Below are 24,495 nucleotides of genomic sequence, written 5' to 3'. Positions count from 1 at the left end.
TCCAGGGTGTATTCCTGCCTTTCGCCCAATGTATGCTGGGATAGGCTCCAGCCCCCCTACGACCCTGTTCAGGATAAGCGGGTTAGGATAATGAATTAATGAATTAATTACTTTCAAATATGTAGCGAATAAAATGCGACACTTACCTCGATGGAGGCTGCAATAATCAGGACAGCAGTTTTAGCCAGGAGGGGGCGCTAAAACAAAAACGGAAAGCTCAAAACAAAGTGGAAACTGAGAAGCTGCCATAAAATGATTAAAAAAAATGATTTAAGTAATTAAAAACTCTCAAATTAACAAGATAGTTGTGACGAATATAATTAGTAACTATTCTTTATTTACCTTTAGATAAATAAGCACAGATATGTACATTACAAAATAAATAAATAAAAATCTAATATGAGGACTGACTGCACGTACACTGAAATGCCATTGGACTTCCTGAAAACTGAACGGTGTAACTATGGAAACACTACCAACGGTTACATGTATTGCATACTTGATTTTCCACCCTAGCACCACTGCTGCGATCTTCGCCTTCAAAGAAATGCAAAGGTGAATAAATTATTGTGTATATTGTCTTATTTATGAAGTAATGCCTTTATACAATTCCATAAGATGACCCGGTTTGAACTATATCTTCTGAATTATATGTAAATATTATGTAAAGGTATATATTTTTTTTCTTCTCATGATCAGGTAAGGAGTTTCTGTATAACTATTTTGTTTGAAAAGCTTCATCTGCTTGGTCCACAGCTGTATTTTTCCTCTGATAGATATTTCATTAACACCTAGATATAATTACATTTTTGTGAGTAATTTCCATTTCATAATATGTATAAGTATTTTTGGCAAAAGAGTAGCAAGTCTTGTCCAATAACAAAATCAACACCAAGTATACCAAATATCATCTTAGCCGTACACATTCAGCCATGACGCTACAGAGAAGGTTAACAGTGATGCAACAAGGTAACATTGATGTTGGAAATAAAACAAAAAGAAATTGTGTAACACTTTTGAACTTTTAAATAAATCATATCACTACTCATATCACGGGCTGATAAAATCGGCTGCATCCATGAGCAATCAAATGTATACAATACACTTAGTGCAGAGAAGATAAGGTCATCATTTTTAAAGAAGGAGTTTGACTTTTTTTTTGTTTTCCTTTAACAGATAGGGATTATAGGTGGGAGGTCATCGACGCTCCAACAAAGCACACACCAATTTTTTTTGCCGCTCACAGGTATACAAACGAACACACTCAACGACTGGTTTCTGAGGGAGGGTGGCTGTCAGTCCACACAGCCGGTCAGTCACTTCACTGTCCACTTCCTTTTTTAAAAAAAACAAACCCGCGTGCGTCTGCCTGATTAAGCCTTCTCCTCTGAACGGCGGGAAGCGTGTGGAATGCCGGGCTCGGTCTGGAAGTCACTGGGGTTATCCGCCAGCTGCTGTTTCGGGGCTGGGCTTGTCACTCCAAGCGCTGGGTGAAGTTTTCGGGAAAGAGTCCTTTCGGAGCTGTGGGGCCGAGCTGGAGCCAGTCACGTTCCTTCATTCCTGTGAGCCAGCCGGCATCCTGCACGCACATTAATCAATAATCGTCTCATATGTGGAAACATGTGTTTTATGTATTTTGATCATAACTACAAGAATTGCATAGTGTAAAACAGTGAAGCAAAGCATTGGCACGTATTCTCAATGGTGTAATTGTAAATGTCTTCACCAAATCGGATCAAACTCTCATAGTGCATACTGTACCTCAGTTTCATTGATCTGCCTGCCTGTCAGATTTGTTTATAATATAACAGAACATAACATAATGCTGAGAACAGGGCATTAAGCCCAACAATGCTCACCTTTTCCTCCCACTTAAGTATCTATCTACCGTTCAGTTTGCCTAAAAGCTAAATAGTACCTAGCGCCATATCAAGCCTGGTCTTGAAAACCCCCCAGTGTTTCTGCCTCCACTACATGTCCTGGCAGCTATTCCACACAGTGACCTCTCTCTGTGAAAAATACTTCCTAATGTTTGCAGAATTTATCCTTTGCCAATTTCCATTTATGTCCCATCGTTCTGCTACCCGAACTCAACCTGATCTGATTTGTTATTTGTTTTTGATTTGACTCTTGGCCATTTCTTATTCCTCCCAGTCCTATAAAGCCATTCAGTATTCTACTCCGCTCTATTCTGGGTTATACTGCCATTTTTATACTGCATATTCTCTGCTTATTTATTAGAGCCTGCATAAGGGAATTGCACTGGCATTTTTCCTTTTTTTGCAAATGAAAGCCTGGTATTATAAAAATGAAACCGATTCCATATATCCCTATTTAAACACAATTAATGCTACTCTCCCATACGTACATTTTCTTCCTGACAAGGCAGTTTGTTCAGTGGAAATTAAACACCAATTAATTCACCAAGACATTAGCCTTAAATACCTGTTCTCAAAAGCCTCGGACTTCCTACCGTCGGTTAGTTTAATGTTTTTGCACTGGATAAAAAGCCTATGAACATTTTAACATTTCATCTTAATTTGAGCAGGAAGATAAAAACTGAAAGATGACAGGTGTAATTCTGTAACAGGCAGGCAATACAAAGGTTTCCCCCGAGATCATGTCTGTTAGTGAGACAGGATTATGTGCTACAAAACTCAACCACTCAGCCACCCTAGCAAGCTTAATTTCTTGACAGAAGTGATTGATTGCTGTTCAAGTTTTGGGAAATTACTTAATCCTCTAGCAGTGTTCTGTCCTTGACATGAAATACCACTTAAAAATACTTAAATTGTTTCCTCTTTTTTTTCAAAGGTTTTTGTATAGAAAGGAATGCCTGCTTCAACATTAGGGCTTCGCACACAACTAGCAATTCAATTCAACAAAGCTTTTCAATTTAATTCAATTCAATTTAATGTGCTTTGTTCCTACAGCATAGCGACTTTATTTCGAGTCTATAACCTATAATCTTAAATGTGTTACTGAAAGCTAAGGATTTGAACAGAGGTTGGGCCACTTCCTACCTGATCTTCCACATTCACCGTTGGGATCACCAGCACCACGTCCGTCTTCTTCAGCTCCAGCTCGTCCGAGTTAGCCGCCTCGAAGTCGTGTAGCGCCTCCACCTGACGGAAAATGGAAGCCCCGGTCAGAACTCCACCTCAACCTAACCTCCCGACCTTCCTATGGGGATGGCCAGCATTCTTGACTGCCACAAGGAACCTCACATAAAGTACTGTCATGATTTTATTTACACGAGAGTGTCATTTACACTGGTGCTAGCTTTTCCCATTTTCCATGAATCAGTCAAAATCCCAACCTCTATAGCACCTATTATGTAATTAGATATTGATGTTCCAAATATTTTTAAACATACATATTTTTTCAAAAAAGTCAAATCAAATATTTAGGTTATCGATACATCTGAAAACTGAAAACACTTATTGTTTAAAACCACTGGAATAAAGTATCCTGTGAAAAACACCGATTTCCCACCGATATTTTTTCCAAAAATATTTGGTCTAATATAAGTTTTTATATAATGATAGACATCACCTAAATTTGTGCGAATGTAACACATCGTTGATTGTTCACTTGGCTGGTTTTCACTGACCCACTTGATCAGGATTGGAGCCTGCAGCCGGGGGCGGGGCCTACCTTATAGAGGAACCCGGCGGGCATGCCCGGGGGTCCTGGCTGGCTCTCCGGAGTCACTCCGTTGCCACTGGAGACGGTGGGGGAAGTGATGTCACCGTCACGGTCATCATCTCCCTCGTTGCTGGAGGCGGGCTCGATCACCACTGACGGGATGGGCATCTTCTCCTTTACAGAGACACCGGAAGAGAGTAAACACACATGCATACTCTCTCTCACGTACACACACACACACACTCTCTCTCTCTCTCTCTCTTACACACACACACACACACTCTCTCTCTGACACACACACACACTCTCTCTCCCTCCCTCTCAAGTAAAAACACATGCACACACTCTCTCTATCTCACACACACACACACACACACACACACATGCACATGCACGTACACAGGCACACACAGGCTGCCTCAAAAACCACATGTACATTTAGCATCTCCAGATATTTTACAAGACAGTATATACGGGTACTGTACACATACACATAATCATACAGCAATGTATACATTTCTCAAAACATTTCGCTGCCCCCATAAACTTTTAATACAATATCACTACTGTACATTATAAATGTTTAATCGCCTTTCAAAAAGTTCAATAATACTTTATACATTGCACATTGTTACATCACTTAAATAAAAACTGTTTATCATAAGTAAAAACAAAACAGTCACATTAATTTACAGTAATAAACCAAAATCATACATTGAACATAATTAAATGAATACATTTTAAAAAGTAATAATTAAATAAAATTAATTTCCCGGTCTCCAAGGAGGAAAACGCACAGCCGAGGATATGCTTTGCTGAGATTTACACAGCCGTTGCTAACGGTGACACAGGCGGGGGGAGGAGAAGTGGGTATCTACCTCCTCTGTCTCAGCCTCCGCAGCCCCCTCTTGTGTGACCTCCTCCCCCCCGGCTGGCTCCACCGTCTAAAAGAGCGTTTGAGACGTGAGCACTGACACCGGGGGAGGGGGTGTGTGTGGAGGAACAGCCAGGGGAGGGGTGTGTGTGTGTGGAGGAACAGCCAGGGAGGGTGTGTGTGTGTGTGTGGAGGAACAGCCAGGGGAAGGGGTGTGTGTGGAGGAACAGCCAGGGGAGGGGGGTGTGTGTGGAGGAACAGCCAGGGGAGGGGGTGTGTGGAGGAACAGCCAGGGGAGGGGGTATGTGTGGAAGAACAGCCAGGGCAGTGTGTGTGTGTGTGTGGAGGAACAGCCAGGGGAGGGGGTGTGTGTGGAGGAACAGCCAGGGGAGGGGGTGTGTGGAGGAACAGCCAGGGGAGGGTGTGTGTAGAGGAACAGCCAGGGGAGGGTGTGTGTGTGGAGGAACAGCCAGGGGAGTGTGTGTGTGTGTGTGGAGGAACAGCCGGAAGAGGGGTTTGTAGAGGAACAGCCAGGGGAGGGGTGTGTGTGTGTGGAGGAACAGCCAGGGGAGGGTGTGTGTGTGTGGAGGAACAGCCAGGGGAGGGTGTGTGTGTGGAGGAACAGCCAGGGGAGGGGGTGTGTGTGGAGGAACAGCCAGGGGAGTGTGTGTGTGTGTGGAGGAACAGCCAGGGGAGTGTGTGTGTGTGTGTGTGTGTGGAGGAACAACCAGGGGAGGGGGTGTGTGTGGAGGAACAGCCAGGGGAAGGGGTGTGTGTGGAGGAACAGCCAGGGGAGTGTGTGTGTGTGTGTGGAGGAACAGCCAGGGGAGTGTGTGTGTGTGTGTGGAGGAACAACCAGGGGAGGGTGTGTGTGTGGAGGAACAGCCAGGGGAGGGGGTGTGTGTGGAGGAACAGCCAGGGGAAGGGGTGTGTGTGGAGGAACAGCCAGGGGAGGGGGTGTGTGTGTGGAGGAACAGCCAGGGGAGGGGGTGTGTGTGGAGGAACAGCCAGGGGAGGGTGTGTGTGTGGAGGAACAGCCAGGGGAGGGGGGGTGTGGAGGAACAGCCAGGGGAGAGTGTGTGTGTGGAGGAACAGCCAGGGGAGGGTGTGTGTGTGGAGGAACAGCCAGGGGAGGGGGGGTGTGTGGAGGAACAGCCAGGGGAGGGGGGGTGTGTGGAGGAACAGCCAGGGGAGGGGGGGTGTGTGGAGGAACAGCCAGGGGAGGGGGGGTGTGTGGCACAGCACGCTACATCCACCAGTGCACCACGGGTTACGCCACTTTGGGAAGGCAGGTCGTGGGGTGGGTCCGGTTGGGTCCAATACACCTCTCACGATACACATAGAACGCATATGATTTACCACTGTGAAATAGACTTTCAATCCATTTTCCCCTCATAAAAAGTCATTTGGGTATTTTATTGCAAATCGATAAGGTAATATTTGGTTGGTGTGTAATAGCTAATATAAAGCCAAACGGTTTCCAGCATACCACAGGTATCACTGCCTCTGTCTGGCATCTAACTACAGGCTGCTTCAAATACATACATCCACCTCAAGCTGACTGTTGACATTCAGACAAAAAGGGTTGTCCTGCGTCATTCAGCTAAACGATGCTCTTTGCTATCACCCCATAAACTTGATGACATATGCTACATGTTTTGTTAAAAGAGATGCGTATATATAGAATGAGGAGTTACACAAAGCTTCAGAGCACAATCAATATCTCCTAATATTTCCTTAAGCGTTACCAGTAATTGTTCACTAAAGGCTTTTTTCTTCACTATGCAGGTCAAATCCTCTCCTAAACCAGGTGATTCTTTTCAATAGCAGTGCCTGGCTTTATAAGGGGGAGGCTTGAAAGATTTTGCTGCATATGATGTCATCCACAGAAGGTCAAAAGCAGAGATGTTTCTCCTGACACCAGAACAATCAGCTGATTGCTTGGTACATAATTGTGGGGGGGAGACTAACCCTGTCTTCATCGGGCTAAAATTGAACAAAACAGATCGGTTCAAACAGCTTTTATCGCTGGCTGAAACAGCCTCACAGGGACACTGCAATGTCACTGTATAAAACTCTTCCATTGACCTTGTGTTGACCAAAACCATACGCTCACAAACATGGAACCATTTTGTCACTTCAACTAAAGAAAAGCACAAAGACACAAAAATGTGCTTGACGTGGACTGGCATTTCTTAAAAAAGAATAGATATATACTTGTAACATATGATGACTGATTATATATTAATATATACTGACATATATTAATATATAATGACACATCTTACATTTATTCTATATATATACTATGTATATAATAATATAAGAATAATATTCCATGTTAATGAATAATATTCAATGTTATGTATAGATTGAAATATATATAATATTGGCATATAAATCATAACTAAATTTATAATATATCTGAAATGCCATTACACATCAAAGTTTAATCCCACCTTGAATACATTGGGTAGCAATTCAAATGATGTACAGCAGGATTATAATGTAGTTTTTTATGATCCTTTTTATATTTAAAAAATAACCTATAAAAAAATCCCCCACAGTTCTAAATGTCAGGGGATCACAGTCACCAATCTTACATACAATTCCAGCAGTCATGCGCAGTCAAACATTACAATACACCAACACACATTTTACTATATAAAGTATTGGCTTTATATAGCAAAATGTTTTCTCTGAAAATGATAGACTTGATGAAATTGTCAGAAAATTAAATATTACTAGTATCACCCCACAGACAGAAACATTCTCAGAATACTGCTGTTGCATTCAACAGCTTTCCGGCCATATGGCAGTGATATAACGCACATATAAACACTTATATTTCAAATAAAATATGAATGGGAGCAATGTTGCAATTGAAAAGCCATTTAATTAAGGGGGTGAATAAATTATGTAATTACACTGTATATAAACCCAGTTTTCTATTGTAAAATGTTACAAAACACTGTCAAAGTCATGTACAATAACAGCAATAACTAATTTAACAGCCAATCCCATAAAAGAAGAGGATTTGTTCAGTTCATTAAGTGGTCTTTCACTGGCAACATTGCAGCTGTTTTTACATGGTACTTCTGCACTAAGGTTGATTATGAATAATTTACCAGAGTCAGCTCTTTTGGGGACTCCATGTCCACTGTTGGGGCCTATATACAGTACAGTACAAAGCAGAGTTATACCAGCACTGACACACAAGAACCCAACAGAGGTGTGAGAGAAGGTATCCAGGGATACAGAGGGGGTGAAAGTGCATGACATGGTTCCTTTCATCAGTCCTGTACAATAAGAAACACCATCTCCAGGTGCTACGTTTTTCTTTTTTTTTTTTCAAAAAGAGATCCAATCAAAAGGAAGATTATTATCCCCAACAATATATTGTAGTATTTACATAAAAGAAGCCATTTACTAATAAATAACAACACAGTGCTTTAATAATCCATAGAATAAAATATCATTCATTAAATACATGCAAATATATATTTATATTTAAAAAGTGACATATAAAATTAAAGACAGTAAAAAAACAACATTCAAACCTAGTATAAAACAAAATATTTCATAATCAGTTAACTTCAGAAGGAAGTAACTTGTTAAGTGCTGCCAATAGCACTTATGAGCCAGGTACCACTGACCAGACCATTGTAATAAGCTGTGGTCCTGTTCAGTTTGACCCACTCCCTTCACACTGCGGACAAAGTTGCCCCTAGACAGTAAATCCACACAGAACGAGCATCTACGAATGGAGTCTGTGATGCTAGGTCTTAATAAGGCCTGTGATTGGCTAACAGGGAGTGGGTGGAGCCCAGGACAGCAGCACAGCATGCTGGGATAGTTACCGGAGCGTCCGCAGTAGGGGACCCCACCTCGCCCTCCCTGGCTGTGGCTGTTTCCTACGTGTGGAGAGAGGTTACTGACACTCCCACCCACCAAAGGAGAGGCCATCTTTACCCTCACTCACTCTCAGATCCCCACTGCCCAGGCAAGTGAACAGCTCAACACTCACTCACAGATCCCCACAGCCCAGTCAAGTAAACACCTCAACACTCACTCGCAGATCCCCACTGCCAAGGCAAGTGAACACCTCAACACTCACTCACAGATCCCCACAGCCCAGGCAAGTAAACACCTCAACACTCACTCATAGATCCCCACTGCCAAGGCAAGTGAATACCTCAACACTCACTCACAGCCCAGGCAAGTGAACACCTCAACACTCACTCACAGACTGTGATATAACTATGCCACCTAACCAAACACATTATCACGGGGGTTGCTGTCATGTAGTGGCAATATTATAACACTGACAACACATTCCAGTATTGTGACATTGTCAGAACATTTTGTGTTTCCTGGGACTATGCAACTGTTGATTCTACTTCCTGCTCAGGGACTGCAGATATAAATTAGTTTGAAGATAAAATCGATTCCTAATTGTGCATGGTGCCCGCTACATAAACACAAAACTAAACTCTGAACATGTATGTTTAGAGTTCATATCAGCCAGGTAAGGCAAGTTCATATGGGCCATTAAGCCACATATGGCTTGGGCTTCTCTTATGCCAGGATGACATAAGTAATATTTACCAGCTCAGCTTCCTCACTGGGCTGTTTCTCAGCTTCAGAGGGAGAGGTTATCTACGTGCGGAGAGAGAGCGGGGCAGTTACTTCACACGCAGGATATCACCGTTTATGGGGACAAATGAAGGAAGTCTGGATGTGCTGGCTTTTTTAGCAGAAAGTGGGGCTCTTTAAACATGGGCGACGACTACTCTCTAACATACTGTGACAACAATAATATGCTCTGTCCACAACAGAAAAGCTGCGTTCTCAGCTATGGTGCGGTCCGTTGTGCCATCTGGAGGCCAAATTTAGCAAATGCATTTGTAAATATAGACATATTTCCATGGTTCATGGTGTATTTTGCTACCCTTTGTGCACCTCATAGTACTGCAATATGTCATTTTTTTCACAATATATTTCAATATATGCATATATGGTATATGTATATCATATTTTCTTGGACTAACAATATTTCATATTGTAACAAAACATAACATTTTGAAATGTGGTAAAATGCAGTAGTAAAGTACAGATTATTTGTGTAAGAAGCCAGTGAAAGATAAATGTGTAAAAGAGGTGACACCCGCTTTGAGAAAGTAGACTTTCAATTACAGAGAGCACTGTGCCTTTAAGCGGCTCTGTGACATCACTCCATCAGGAGCCAATCAGCGGCAGGTCTAAATTGCTGCACTGCAGTGATAGGGATTCTGATGCAATGCCAATGAATTCCAGCAAAGTCACCAGGGTTTAGAGTCACCAGTGAGCCCGTTTTCAGAAAAGCACTCACTGCCAATTCAGTGGTGCCTGCAGTAAAACAGGCTAGCAATGGCATGGCGAGCTTGAAAATGTGCATTTGGATTGGATTGAGAGCACAAACATTCTTCCCCTCAGGCCGAACAACTGTGACTCACAGGCCAGCCCCTTGTGAGAGCTGTCTGCTTGCATATAGCCGATCTGCATTCTGTGATTCACATTCATAGACTTAAACACTTCCGCAGAATGGTGCATGCAGCAATGTGATAGACATTTCCTGTAACACGTGATTCCTACTTCTTCAGCACATTCTACCCGTGTGTGCATTATTGCAACAGAGCCTGCGGGATAAGAGATGCCATTGTAGTCCTTGACCTAATTTTCTTCAGCAAATATTCTGCAGCATATGTGAAAAATTTAATGAGATTATGGGGTCCGCTTATCACATTCACAGGCAGATATAAACCCATCTGGGTCTACAGCTCTAATGAAGGAGAAAACTCAACCAGCAGCACCACTGAAGCGTTCAAAAGGCCCAGTTTCACAAAGGATGATGGGAGCTGAAGTCTGGGGCTTGAGTTTCTGAACTGTTTTTGGCCGGCAGTGGACTCCAACTCCCATCAGCCTCTTTGCGAAATGATCTGTGATGCTTTTTTCAGTCAAAAGCAGCCTACACATCGGGCGCAATGCAGCACAACACCTTCACACATGCAAACATACAGTGAAATAAAACCTTACAAATAATAGAACATATAGCACAATTTTTTGCTCATAGAGAAAATTAGATAATCAACATAACCAAAAGCAGTTTATTTCTGCCACATTACTCTGGTTCCAGAGATCTGATTTTAAATAAACAGGGTCTGATGGTTGCCCTTTTACCCATGGAAAGGACTAACAACAGAGCAAAAGGTTTCATTCATTGTCTGAAACAGAACGTGACAATTTCCCCCCATAGTTTCAAAACCTTTAAAAAGAAAGAGCAACACACAAAAGGCAAATTCATCAAAATAAAAAAATAAAATAATTCAATAAAGAAAACTAAATGAAATCATGAAAACAAACATACAAGACAACCACAAAGACAGTTGGCATGCAACAATATTTTTGTCATTTCATACAGCACAGGCTAAGAAATGAGATGAGTTTGTAATTAAACTCAATATATAGATGATGTACACTCATAATCCTTATTACAAGAAGAAAACTTGAGTATTTATCCAGAGTACATCTGTTTTTGGTCACAAGCCACATTTTACAGCAACTGATTCATTGCTTGCCATTACACTACTATGTAAATCATAACACATTTCATAATGCTATGGGAGATGTAAAAATTCATAAATGTTCAGAATATCTTTCGACATACATGCATGATATCAGGCGTCTTAAAGAACATTCATGAATTACGTCAGTCATTATGAAATGCTGCCCAGTGCCCACACTGTTCAAATCGCAGGCTCTCTGGGGACAGCGTAATCTAAAAGTGCATTAAACCAGTAACCAAATTTCATACTTCAAAGATCTCATTAAGATGTCTAACCGGTGAGATTAGAGGTTATTGGAGGAAGTTATTTCAACAGCCTCCATTTACCCCTGGGAGCAGATGAAAGTTATTTTACTGAGGACAAAAAAATCCATCAAACCCATATTCCAGTTTTTCGAAAAACCCTGAATCAAACCAGACGGCCTTTTTGTAAGGGACTAAGGTGCTATGGATGGCATTTTCCAATTTTAGTTTTACTTTAGAATTATGGCTGAGAATTTTCAGCCAACGGCCCCTCGGCAGCAGAACATAACGTGAAAACTGCAATCTGAAAAACTCAGTACTTACTGCGTACCTGAATTTCAACCATGTCACAGAAAGGAGAAAACAAAATGTGAAATCTAAAGGCTAGCACACCCATCTTCTATTCTCTTTTCACGACGGACATCAACGTTTGGATCATATCTTTACCCCCTCACCAATAAGTGAACAAAACGGTGAGGGGGTAAAGATATGATCCAAACGTTCGCGTCCGTCGTGAAAAGAGAATTGCAGTCAGTCAGCTGCAGTTAGTTAGGAGGATATAGAAGATGGGTGTACTAGCATTTACATTTCACGTCCTGTTTTCTCCTTTCTTTGACATGGTTGAAATTCAGGTATGCAGTAAGAGCTCATTCTGAGCTTTTCAGATTGCAGTTTTTACATTATGTTGTGCTGCCGAGGGGCCGTTGGCTGAGAATGGGAGCTCACTGAGAGCAAGTTTTGTACAATGTAGTTTTTAGCACATGCACCCCAATTATGTTGAGCCATGGGAGATAATGAATTCAGTGGCACCGTTGATACAGTAATTCAGACACATATGCGCATCCTAAGACTTCAACTCCCATAAGCCCCTTGTTCCAGCCATGTGACCCAGAGGTGTCAGCAGCGATAGAGGCACTGCAGGAGGCCCTACCACCCACAGTGATGTAGAAAGTGAGATGTTCTGACAGGGGGAGGGGCTTAAACATACCTCAGGAGACTCCGCCTCTGGACTGGCCACAGACTCCGCCTCTACCACAGTGGCGTCCTTTACAGGGGGAGGAGCAACAGACACACATTTAAACCACAGCCAGCCACCTCCAGCTGGGGTCAGAGTTCAACAGCAACACATTTAAACGACAGCCAACCGCCTTCAGCTGGAGTCAGAGTTCAACAGAGACACATTTAAACCACAGCCAGCCACCTCCAGCTGGGGTCAGAGTTCAACAGAGACACATTTAAACCACAGCCAGCCACCTCCAGCTGGGGTCAGAGTTCAACAGAGACACATTTAAACCACAGCCAACCGCCTTCACTACACAGCTGTGTCCGGGTACTCTGACACAGTCTGCAATGCACCACACATTCAAGAACACGTGTAGCGTCTGCAAAATTCAACATGCCCCTGTAAGCCAGGCTCAAAGACAAAATAAAGTGTATCAAAAAACAAAAATCAACTATTTCTGGCAGTTTTAGTCGTTTTAATCCGTTATACTCCTGGGACACCCCGTGATGATCACGCTTTCATGAAGGAGGGAATGAACCTGGTTGACACACGGCTCGGGTGAAACCCATTCCAGTCAGAGGCTGGAGTGATCAGGGCCGGGTTCCAGCAGGGTGATGAAGTCCACAGCGGCTGCAGTAAACGCAGGATACTGAAGGCTTTAGAGGGATCATGGGAGATCGCTGTGTGCTTCCTGATAGGCTGATTGCCTTTTCGGTGTCCCTCTCATTCCCTTTTCACACACGGCACATCGAAACGGCAGAAACCTCGGCCTTAAGAGCAATCACCATGACTAGGTCTGCCACAGCTCATCCCTTTACAGTGCGACAAGCAATCAATTCAAGCAGAAACATGACTCCCTTCATGTCCACACAGTAAAGTACTGAAATCTGAAGGTGTAATGCTGAAACTAAGGCTGCAAACTGACAGCTGTGCTCTTACAGTAGTTCCACAGTCTGCTGTGCAGAATTTGCCTTCATCAGATGACTGCATTCTGATCCTGATCTAACTCTTACAGGACACATCGCTCATACTAGTTATGATTTTGTACAGTAGTATTTGCCTGGCTGCATCGCAAAAGCACTGGATTAAAAAAACGGATACAGTGACCATGGGGAAATAAATGCACATGATTACAAAACACGCCAGCTTTTGATCATGATGATGAAGCTGTTGATTATAATGACGAAAATAGCAGCAATGATTTTGATGATGATGATAATGATGTTGATGATGACATTGATAATGACGATAATGACACTGATCATGATGATGATGATGATGTTGAACATGATGTTGATGATGAAGATGGCGGTGAGGATGATGATGAAGATGATGACAATGACGTTGATGAAGATGTCGGAGTTGATATTGATGATGATGATGATAATGATGTTGTTGGTGATGATGATGATGATGATGATGAAGATGATGAGGGTGAGGACGATGAAGAGGACTCACCGCAGCTTTCTCCTCAGCTGGGCTGGTTGCAGGAGCTTCAGCAGTGTCAGGGGGCGCCTGGGCCTCGCCCGTCTCAGGCACGGGTTCGAGGGCCGCCTCTGTTTCAGCCTCAGGCACTGCCGCCTCTGCCTCGGACTTTTCAGAAAACAGGGAAGCGGGGACAGCATTAACAGCCCTCTCCCGTCCTCTAAACCGCAGACCAGCGCAACTAACGTCCATAATACACACAGCGCAGAGTACAGGACCTGTTTATCAGAGGAAGTTCTCACAACATTAGCAGTACTGAATTGTCAAAGGGAATCACTGGCTCTGCACAACCCATGAGATATTGTAATTACATTGGCCTTCACCTGTGTGTCACCTTTAGAAAAATCTGTGAATGAATACAACAGTGCAGTAAAAAGTGAAATGCATTCCCGAATTCATCAGAGTAATAACTATTGTACCAGATAAACATTGGCGATAACTAACTAATCTGTAAATATGCGCATTCAGCAGGACTGAAGAACTGAGATGACAAGCACTGTGTTCATCACATTCAGAACAAACATAAAATACATATATTCAAATAAAAATTGGCTACATATAAGCACAAGAACAAAACCAAAAAAAACACAAATGATTGATAAATAATATGACAATAAATGCGAAAAAACATTAGAACAGTACACAAACAGCACAACACATACGACACCAACAAATACAAATAAATAAATAAATGAAATAAAATAGCAAAGTCAACATGCATACATACAAACATTATAAAAATAAAAAGTGATATTTTAAGCATAAGAACAGGGATGCGTGTCTTCACACTGGACAGATAATGGCGCCCTTCCCTGACGGAGCCCAGCAGTAAACTACAGTGGTGGTCTGAGGGCGGCGGTGGGGTGTCGCTGATAAGGGGAGGCTCCACTCACCGTCACGTCAACCGCACTCGGGCTAGATTCGGCGGTAACCGCGGCGACGGCTGCCTCAGGCTTTGTGGCGAGGGAGAGAAAGGAGGAGTAAAGATTGTGCAGATTTTAAAAAGCCTCTCATCCCCCACCCGACCTTCTCTAACCTCACTCCCACTGCCCCCTTCCACAGCCCCTACCCGTCCTCTATGTATTTTAACATTAAATCTAGTGGATTATCGGCGATGTTACGGCCCGACCACTGAATCCTATCATCCCCAAAAAATGCTATCACCAAAAATAAATAAATAAATACAGAAATACAGAAATAAATAAATAACAATAAATCCTACATTATCACATGGTGAGGGCACTGACCATGTCTGTCACCAAACTACCCTTCTGTATCCTAAACCTGTCATCACAATGACTCATCCCAATGAGTGTAGAATGAGGGATCTGTGAAACTGCCCAGGGATAATGAAGTCATAAAATCACAGTATTTAAAGTCTGCATGGAAATTTGTGTTCTGAATTCCTATTGCACAACCCACTATTAAAATATGGGCATATTAAAATATTATATTTTATGTTCTTCACAGCGATTGCTAGTAAACAATGTATTAAATGCCACAATACCAACACTAAGCTAAAACAAATCATGTTTTTGCCAACTAACCTTCCTATTCGACAATAAAGGAGTAAATCAACATAAAATAAAACAAAAACAAAATCACAAAGGATCCTTCCAAACGTACAGATCGGCCTATTGCCTTATGCGACCAATACATTAACCCATTTCTCTGAAATCATTTCACCAAACAAATTAGTGATAAATACATAAAAATAAAATAAAAATAAAATAAATAAATGCATAAATAAATGTGTATTTGATTATATAAATTGACTGTTTCAAATCTATTATGCACAATTATGCATTGCTGTTTACTACACTCAGGTAGACTGGTCTCAAAGCTGAAGCCACATTGGGGTTCACATTTACACACGAAATGTTATGTTTGTTTTACTAAATAGTAAAAAAGAATGGCCCAAAACATTGCAATATTGTCTTACAAAGAGGATTTGTGGCCAGAATGAACAGCACCATTAAGTGTTCATACAAACATACAACTACTTTATGAAATTGTAATAAGAATAACTTATAATGAAATTGCAATGGCTTAATAAACAATGTGATAGCTAAAGAGAGATTGCCGGGAAAATCATTGAGGAAAATTGTTAGCAAGGGATTATAGCAAACTGCATAAAAAGCCATAGGAGGCTTGGGGGAAGGTACAACAAAACAACTGATTTTCCATGCATGACATGAAATGGATGTGTGTAAACATGCTTCTATCATTAGCTTAAGGACAGCGCTCCACGTCCTGTGGGCCACCATGTCTGCGGACATTTGCTTCAACCGTGCCCTACACCATCTGATATCAATAATTACTTTATTATCTGAACCAAGCAGGTCAAATAATTAGTGAAATCAGGTGGTGTAGGAGCAAATACCTGCAGACACTGCATCCTGCAGGACATGGAGTGGAGTAGCGCTGGCTTAGGGCTTGCATGTGGAAGCACAGTGAAGCTCTAGTTTACCACTGGTCTTGCACTGCAGTTGTTGTTGTGGACATTCCAGCAAGCGTATGAAAAGCAAACCATGCTGTGATGTGGCTTATGTGATAAATTCAGTTCAAGATCTGCTCTATGCTGAGATGGAATTCAATCATATATACTGTATTATCACACCTACAACGGGTCAGTGGCCAGTGGACATGGCATGGTTCGGTGGATATTCATGGCATTGGGGCATGCCAAAAGCCCAACAATTTGTGAAATGCTGTTCAAGGGGGAACTACAAAACACCCTTGTCAACAACCAATGTTGGAGCATTCTTAGTGGTCCATCAGGTTGCTGATGAGCAAACGTTGGCACACTGATAAAAATGACACAAGGCCAACGTGGGTTTAACTCGCTCAGAGCTGCTGCTGGAAAGGATTTTCCAAAATAAAATAAAAAGCGCTCAGATTAGTAGTGGTCAGTTATTCCCTGTTCATTGCTACAAGTAAAATAAAGTTTGGGAAGGTATCATTACCTGAGAGACTCCATTAAGTGCATTGTTGGACACCTATGTTGAATCAGAGAGAAACAATTAACACACGAAAGTCTCAGCAGCGGAAGCAGAAGTGGATGCTTGAAATATGTTGCAATAGTGTAATAAAGGTGTAATACAGGTGTAACACAGGTGTAATACAGGTGTAATAAAGGTGTCATGAAGTAAAAGAGAGAGAGAACATAGTCAAGCAGAGGAGGAACAGGAAAAAGGGGGCTAGGATTTCAGGCACTGCAGGAAGGTCCTTGAAGGGACGTTGCAAGGCACTTGGTTCTTTGTCATTGCAGGGAAAAGGGAGGTTTTCTTGCTCCGGGTACTCTACGCTATGCTATGCTATGCTATGTAAGGGGGGGTGAGAGTAAGATACCTCTTCCTTCTCCGTATCTACTTCTTGGTACAACTTTCCGTATCTCCGGTTTGTGGCCTCGTCTTCGGACAAATCCGAGTTCTCCGTGTCCCTGTGCCCGGGGGCTTCAATGGTGTCCATCGGAAGGCCCTGGGTCTCAAATGGGGCCCCTTTCGCAGGGCCACTCGCCTGGTTCTCCCCTTGACCCGGCCCAGCGGGAAGGCCAGCTGCGGGGTCCTGGCCCCCGTCGCCCCAGTTGGCGGTAAAGTCGCCCTGGCCGCTGCCGGAGAGGAAGCCACAGCTGCCGCTAACTTCCTGCCACGGGCTGTCGCCGACGGTAACCGCACCCTCTGTGCTGGCCGCAGGGTCGGGAAACGCCCCCCACTGCGCGAACCCGTTGGGCTGCCCGTCTGCGGCGCCGGGGAACGCCCAGGTGTCCCCTCCCGCCACCGGGGCCCAGTTCTCCGGCCACGACTGGGCGCTGGCGAAGGGGTCAGAGGCCCAGCCCCCGCCGGCCCCCACCGGGGGCTCTGCGAAGGGGTCGGACACGAAATCCAGCACCAGCTCGGCACCTCCCGCCTGGGCGAACGGGTCAACCTGTCGTGGGTCGGCCTGCAGGGAGGCAAACACGTCCGCACCCTCGAAGGGGTCCGCAGCACTCTGCCCTATCGCCTCTGCAACTGTACTGGGGAAGGCTGGTTCTGCCGTCTGGAACAAGGTCTCGTTCTCCTCATTAGCCTGCTTCTGGAAGGGGTCTGTCTCATTCTGGAAGGGGTCTGCCTCATTCTGAAAGGGGTCTGTCTGGGTCTGGAAAAGGTCTGCCTGGGTCTGGAAGGGGTCTGCCTGGGTTTGGAAAGGGTCTGCCTGGTCACCTACCCCCCAATCCGCAAAGCCTCCCTGCCCCTCTGCGCTTCCACCTAAGCCGGGCTGCTCTGCTGCCTCCTCCACGACCACCCCTACGTTTGGCGCAGATTCCTGCTTCTCCTCTGCAGCGGCCCAGCCCCCGTTCCGCCCCGCACTCTCCGCCCACTCGTCCGCCGTCTCGTACTCCGACCCCTCCCGATCGGAGCCCGGCTGGCCCGACAGCCCCCAGTCCAGTTTGACGGCGTTGGCGGCACCCTGAGCCGGGTACAGACCCAGCTCGCTGCCCTCCGTCGCGTCCAGCATCTCCTGCCCGTGCTCGTCCGTGAACACGATCCCCGGCATGAGCTGGTCTCCCTCCCCCCCGCCCCCAGAGCCCGGCTCCGCCTCCCCGCCCCCCAGGCCGAACGGGTCGGAGCCCGGCTGCGGGTCGAGACTCTGTTCGGGGTCCCAGGTGCTAACCTCGGCTTCCGCGGGTTCGGCCGCCTCGGGTTCAACGGTCTCAGCTGCGGGGGTCTCGGGTTCGGCGGTCCCCGCTTCTATGGTGTCCTCTCCGACGGTCCCCGCTTCTATGGTGTCCTCTCCGACGGTCCCCGCTTCTATGGTGGCCTCTCCGACGGTCCCCGCTTCTATGGTGGCCTCTCCGACGGTCCCCGCTTCTATGGTGGCCTCTCCGACGGTCCCCGCTTCTATGGTGTCCTCTCCGACGGTCTCTGCTCCGACGGTCTCCGCTCCGGCGGTCTCTCCTTGCGCCGCCACAGCCTCCGTCGCCCAGCCGTCCGCTGGGGGCCAGCCCTGCCCGTCCGCCGCCTTGGCCTCTCCGTTCTCCCCGGCGGGGGCGGCCGCCTCCACTCCGGCCCCCAGGCCACTGAAGTCCGCGGCCCAGTCGCTGGCGGCCTGCTCGGGGAGGGAGTGTGTGAAACCACTGGCCCCGAGACTACCAGAGCCTCCCCCCACTCACTCAGCACGCCACCCACAGACAGAGACACAGAGCCGGGCTGCAGCCCAGCACACAACACGGAAAGAGCAAAGGAAGGACGGAAAGACAAAACATAAAGGAAGGAGGAGGAACACAAAAACACAGCAGCTGAAGAAACAGAAATGTCTACAGCACAAGACAAAGTTTCTGGACAGTGACACCACAAATAAGGGTGGAAACCACGCACATCCAAAGTGTCAGTCTTGACAAACCATCATTGATAAAGCCCAATGCAGAAGTCAGTTATGGTAGAATATTCAAATCATCATCTCTGGAGCTTGCTCCATACTCACCCGGATTCTGAAAAGCATCTTACTGTGCTACTGTGAATAAAATGCTGCCTACTCTCCTGCACTACATCAGGACAGCGCAATAGACTGGGCTGATCTCTAGTGTGGTCTGAAACTGGCCCTCCATGCTTTATCACTTACAGGCTGTGTGACCTCGGCAGCTGGAGCCTGGAAGAAGGAAATAAACATTAATTCAGTAAAGAGTGGAGTAAAAAGAGAGAAATAAACATTCATTCAGTAAAGAGCAGAGTAAAAAGAGAGAAATAAACATTCATTCAGTAAAGAGCAGAGTAAAAAGAGAGAAATAAACATTAATTCAGTAAAGAGCAGAGTAAAAAGAGAGAAATAAACATTCATTCAGTAAAGAGCGGAGTAAAAAGAGAGAAATAAACATTCATTCAGTAAAGAGCAGAGTAAAAAGAGAGAAATAAACATTCATTCAGTAAAGAGCGGAGTAAAAAGAGAGCATCTGCCATTGTCCTCTTCTAAAATCTTTCAATTAATTTTCTAGGAATAATATTCTTCTGCTTATCTACAAATGTACTGTGTTTTTATTTACAAATGCAGAAGCCTATGTCCACGAATATATAACACATGTTCACATATGCTCTATTTTGAAATAAAGACAAATGTTTGATTTACTGAAGAAATAACAAACCATTTGACTGTTATAAATGGAACCAGCTCAGTTTGGACACAGCACAGACACAAAGTCTACATCTCTTCCAAGGGCTGTTACTAACAGTTCGATCTGGCGAGGTTCATTGCACTGTCAGATGAACAAATAACAAATACCCTGCCAGGTTTTACGAATAACAAATCACTCTGCAACCAACAGAAAAAGTCTTACCGTCCACAAATCCCAGGGCAGGGTCTGTCAGAGAAAGGATCACATGGTTACTGAAGCTGGCAGTGACATAATGCAATGCAGGTATATTCTGTATCTGAACCTGGGGCTTGTATCTGGAAGCAGGAGCACTGAGTTAGTTGGATAACTGCAGTCGGAGTAAAACCCAGAACAGCTCTGTACTTCAGTCCATGTTCCAGATTTGGGAGGGTTCTGGGTTTTACTCAGTGCCTTTATCCAACTAACTCTGTAACCCGTCTTTGTGATACAGGTCCCTGTTTATTAAGAAGCCTGTATGCCATCCTGTTTATTAAAATAAACAGGATGGCAAACTGTGATATTGGCAAAATTATTTTATAATTACAGGGTTTGCAAATATGGTTTCAATTCCTGGGGAAATGTAATAAATACCTAATAAAGTGTTCATTGAGTGTATATTGCAGTGGGCTCTGAGCTCTTTCCAAACGCACAAGCACACAAAGCAAACAGCAGCCCGGTGTGGATTATCAGCGTTCAGAATGAGCGGCCCATAATTGCGGGATTAGGGCGGCGTCTCCAGAGGGACTGAGAGACACCCGTCCCCTGCCCCGTGAGAGGCGCCTGCCCACCTGGGACATGGGCGACTGGGTCTGCCCGATGGGGGTGGTGGCGTCGGGCTTGAACGGGTCGAAGTCCAGATCCAGCAGGGAGTCCACTGCCTTTTCAGCCTGTGAGGGAGACATACAGCAGCTAACGCACAGCAGGCTCCCCTGTACCTAAAACCCACCAGAGGAACAAAATCAGTTCTGCGGCACACAGCATCGTCTGCTTGATCACTGAATTCAATCCCAATTTTCACGATGGAAGAGCACATGCGATGGAAATTTGGAGCGAGAGAGAGAGAGAGAAAGGAAGGAAGAAAGAAAGGGTGCAGGTGAGTTTTCATATCACAATGCACACAGAAAACATGGCCGCCCTGGTCATGAAGTGGAGGTGGAAATAGTTACAGTACCCAGTACCCAGCAGCCCCTGCACCTTCTGAAGAGCATGCCGTTTACTGGATGAACGAAGCAGCTGGTTTGTCGTCATGGGAATGGGGCGGAGGTGTCACTGGGTGGGGTGTGGAGGGGGGGAGGGGGGGTGACACCGACCTGCACTGGGGGTGCTGGGGGGGCGTCCGCGGTGAAGCTGCTGTCGAACAGGCTGATGATCTGCTCCTGGTGCAGCTCTGTGGTGGGGGTGATCTTGGGAGGGGGGGGCACCGGGGGACCCTTCTTCAGCTGCAATGCCAGGGAGGCGCCGTGTTAGTGTGGGGGACAGGGGGAAAGCACACACCCGTCCCCAGCCCGTTCCCTATGGGGGGGTGGGGAGGTAGGCCGCCCTGTTTGGGGGGGGTGGGGAGGTAGGTACTCTCGTATTCGTTGTTTGGGGAGGTACGTACACTTGTACAGTTCACCATCCTCACATCATCAAGTAGTGAAAACCCTGAACTGCACTCACCTGTGTCTTACGGCAAGAGCTGCAGCTAGCCAGGGCGTAAAGACCTGCGTAGTCCTGAGAGACCTTCAGAGTTATGCTCACCAAAAATGTTTTTTTAAAATAAAAATTTCTAAAGTCATGTCGCAGTGCACTGGTCTAGGCAATGTCTTTCTGCATTAGCATCAGGTCATCTAGGGCCTCAGGGGGTCATTCATGAAGCAGGAGTACCGAGTTAGCTGGAACACTGCAATGAATAAACCCCGGAACAGCTCTTTTACTTCAGTCCATGTTCCACATTTGGAAGGGTTTACTCAGTGCATTTACCCAGCTAACTCCTGATATACCCCCCCCCTGAGGTACGGCGGGTCCTCGGCGGGTAAAGGCAGCGGAGCGCGGTTCTGTACCGTAGAGGGGGACTTGGGTCGGTGCGGCCCGGGGGCCAGCATGTGGTTGGGACTGGCCTCGGGACTGCTGGCCGGAGACTCGTCGGGGGGCGTGGCCATGGGCGTCCTGGCGTATCGCAGGGGGCCGGAGTCGCTGTGGGGGGCGGGGTCAGAGCAGAGAGTCACACCCCTGGAGGTCAACTGCCCTTTCCCTGGGGATAGACCCGCCACCCCCATTACCCGCGGCCTCTCCGTCCTCATGACTAACACAAACACGCAACTGGTACAAACTCTGTGTTCTGAGTATACCAGTTCTGAACAACAACAGTTTAGCTGTAACCAACAGAATTCAAATTGGGATCTACATAAAACACTGGGCTTTGCTCTCAGGAGCTACACAGAGCTACTACGGTGACTACATTACATTCCATCACAGGCATTCAGCAGACACTCTTATCCAGAGCAAAGTACAGTTTATTAGACTAAGGAGGAGACAATCCTCCCCTGGAGCAATGCAGGGTTAAGGGCCTTGCTCAAGGGCCCAACGGCTGTGCGGATCTTATTGTTGCTTGACCGGGGATCGAACCACTGACCTTGCGTGTCCCAGTCCTTTACCTTAACCACTACGCTACAGGCCAACTAGACCGAGGCTGCTAGGGTTTCTGCTGTGGCTCAGTTCTCAGTCCTGTTCAGGGTTGTGGTTTTCCTCAAATTAAATCATCAACAAGGGAGTTCAGCGTTCATCAGGTTCTGGCTGTGGACGTCAACACTGCCATTCACCGACCACGGTGTCATCCAACAATGTTTCCCAATCAGCAAGAAGAGCAGAATAAACGCACACCGTAATTTTACATACAGTGCTGGTGATTGTAGCAATTATACTGAAAAAGGAAATGACCACTGCACATTGAAGCACCCTCACTTTCACCGGATGAAAATGTTGAAATGTTGGTAATAAAATTGCGGATCTTAAGTGTGCGATGTTGAATGCCTAATCAGCCCCTTTGCCAGTGTGGAAGAGCACAGATTAGCATGCACTTCCACAGAAATTATGTGTTGCTGTTCTGCTTAGTCACTGTACTACTTATAGCTCAGCAAAGAGCCACTCTAGTGAGAGGTGGGGAGTATGCTGCCAAATCAAGAAAAGCTACTGCAAATTGAATATTCACTTCTGAACGGATCCCTGCATAACGGATCACTGCGTAACGGATCACTGCGTAACGGATCACTGTGTAACAGATCACTGCATAATGGATCACCGCGTAACGGATCACTGCGTAACGGATCACTGCGTAACGGATCACTGCGTAACAGATCACCGCTTAACGGATCACTGCGTAACAGGCTCGTGATTTAGCTGGGAAGGCCGTCATTCAGTCACCTTTATTTGACGGCACGCAAAACTTTAGATGTAATTGTTCTTAGCCCTGTCAATGGATTTGTGTATCTTCATCAGTCAACCCTCAAATGATGCCACAGCAATAAACAACCAACCAGGACAGAGTTTGGGACGTGAGCCAGCAGCCAATCACATCTTTGTAAAGAGGACCTACACAGCAAGGCAGCTAGCGTACTTACGCTCGCATTCTGTCACATGCAGAAGAGAAACGATGACAATGAAACAATGAGTTACAGCCCACATCTATTCTGCGAGATCAGTCTTGGCTTTTCATAAGAACAGTTGGGACTCAGGGATTTAATGACATAATGAGAATGTTTTAATTAGAATAATTAAAGGTGCTTCTTCATTACTACCTCATTTCAAGCTAAACTCAGCTAACACCTTCTATTATTGCAGTCTTGCTGTAGTGTTGCAGATGTTAGCTTGTTTCCTCAGTGGGCCAGATCTCAGATTTCCAGTATTGTAAAATGTTTTGCTAAACTTAAGAAACAATTCCTGTGACAAATGTGGCCACAAATAACTAAAGACCACCCACCCACCCACACACAAACACACACGTATGCACAGACACGCACAGTGTCAGTTTGCTCCACACCAGAGAGAATCTCCATTTTACCACTGGAGAGTGATAAATGATGGATAAAAATACCCAAAAGCAAAGATAGTGTAGTGAATGTGATGTTCCACTCCCTGTACCTGGGAGCTCCCTGGATGGTGAACATCTTGTCGGAATGCTGCTCGGCGAGTCTGTTCATCACCTCGTACAGCTTGTGGCAGAGCTACAGAAACGAAGACAAGAAAGCCGGCATTAACGAGCATATCAACCCAGATAACCTGCTCCTGCTACATCTGCTGTTTGCTTATATCTGTATCACATATTGGGGCCTGTTCGACAAATCAGGACAGCTGAGTCAGCTGGAGAGCTGCACCGAGTAAAACCCGGAGCAACTCTTTTTACTTCAGCCCATGTTCCGGGTTTGAGTACAGTCCAGTGCAGTTATCTGGCTAACTCAGTAATCCTGCTTTGTGGAACAGGTCCATGTAAGACAGAAGCCTTCCTGTGCTAGGTATGGGCTAAGCCACATGGT

The 24,495-nt window shown here is 45.3% G+C and overlaps 1 protein-coding gene across 1 annotated transcript in view; it reads right to left on the bottom strand.

The window, feature by feature from the left end:
* Window positions 1-317: 317 nt before the first annotated feature.
* The window catches only part of LOC133137549 (amphiphysin-like), a 58,705-nt gene continuing 34,527 nt past the window's right edge, over window positions 318-24,495 (bottom strand). The window contains exons 9-26 of the mRNA XM_061255881.1: window positions 24,104-24,186; window positions 22,027-22,159; window positions 21,295-21,423; window positions 20,773-20,919; window positions 20,168-20,191; window positions 19,459-19,485; window positions 18,511-18,945; window positions 16,824-16,856; window positions 14,751-14,810; window positions 13,831-13,965; window positions 12,358-12,414; window positions 9,131-9,181; window positions 8,383-8,436; window positions 7,651-7,692; window positions 4,527-4,592; window positions 3,658-3,822; window positions 3,024-3,125; window positions 318-1,579 (exon numbers count right to left, since the gene is read on the bottom strand). Of these exons, the coding sequence (XP_061111865.1) occupies window positions 1,475-1,579; window positions 3,024-3,125; window positions 3,658-3,822; window positions 4,527-4,592; window positions 7,651-7,692; window positions 8,383-8,436; window positions 9,131-9,181; window positions 12,358-12,414; window positions 13,831-13,965; window positions 14,751-14,810; window positions 16,824-16,856; window positions 18,511-18,945; window positions 19,459-19,485; window positions 20,168-20,191; window positions 20,773-20,919; window positions 21,295-21,423; window positions 22,027-22,159; window positions 24,104-24,186 (1,848 nt within the window). The 3' untranslated portion in view covers window positions 318-1,474. The remainder of the gene's footprint in view (window positions 1,580-3,023; window positions 3,126-3,657; window positions 3,823-4,526; window positions 4,593-7,650; window positions 7,693-8,382; window positions 8,437-9,130; window positions 9,182-12,357; window positions 12,415-13,830; window positions 13,966-14,750; window positions 14,811-16,823; window positions 16,857-18,510; window positions 18,946-19,458; window positions 19,486-20,167; window positions 20,192-20,772; window positions 20,920-21,294; window positions 21,424-22,026; window positions 22,160-24,103; window positions 24,187-24,495) is intronic.

Source organism: Conger conger, chromosome 9, assembly GCF_963514075.1.
Source record: "Conger conger chromosome 9, fConCon1.1, whole genome shotgun sequence".
Lineage (NCBI taxonomy): Eukaryota > Metazoa > Chordata > Actinopteri > Anguilliformes > Congridae > Conger > Conger conger.
The sequence above is the reverse complement of the archived record's forward strand: the minus strand, read 5'-3'. Positions and strand labels throughout refer to the sequence as shown.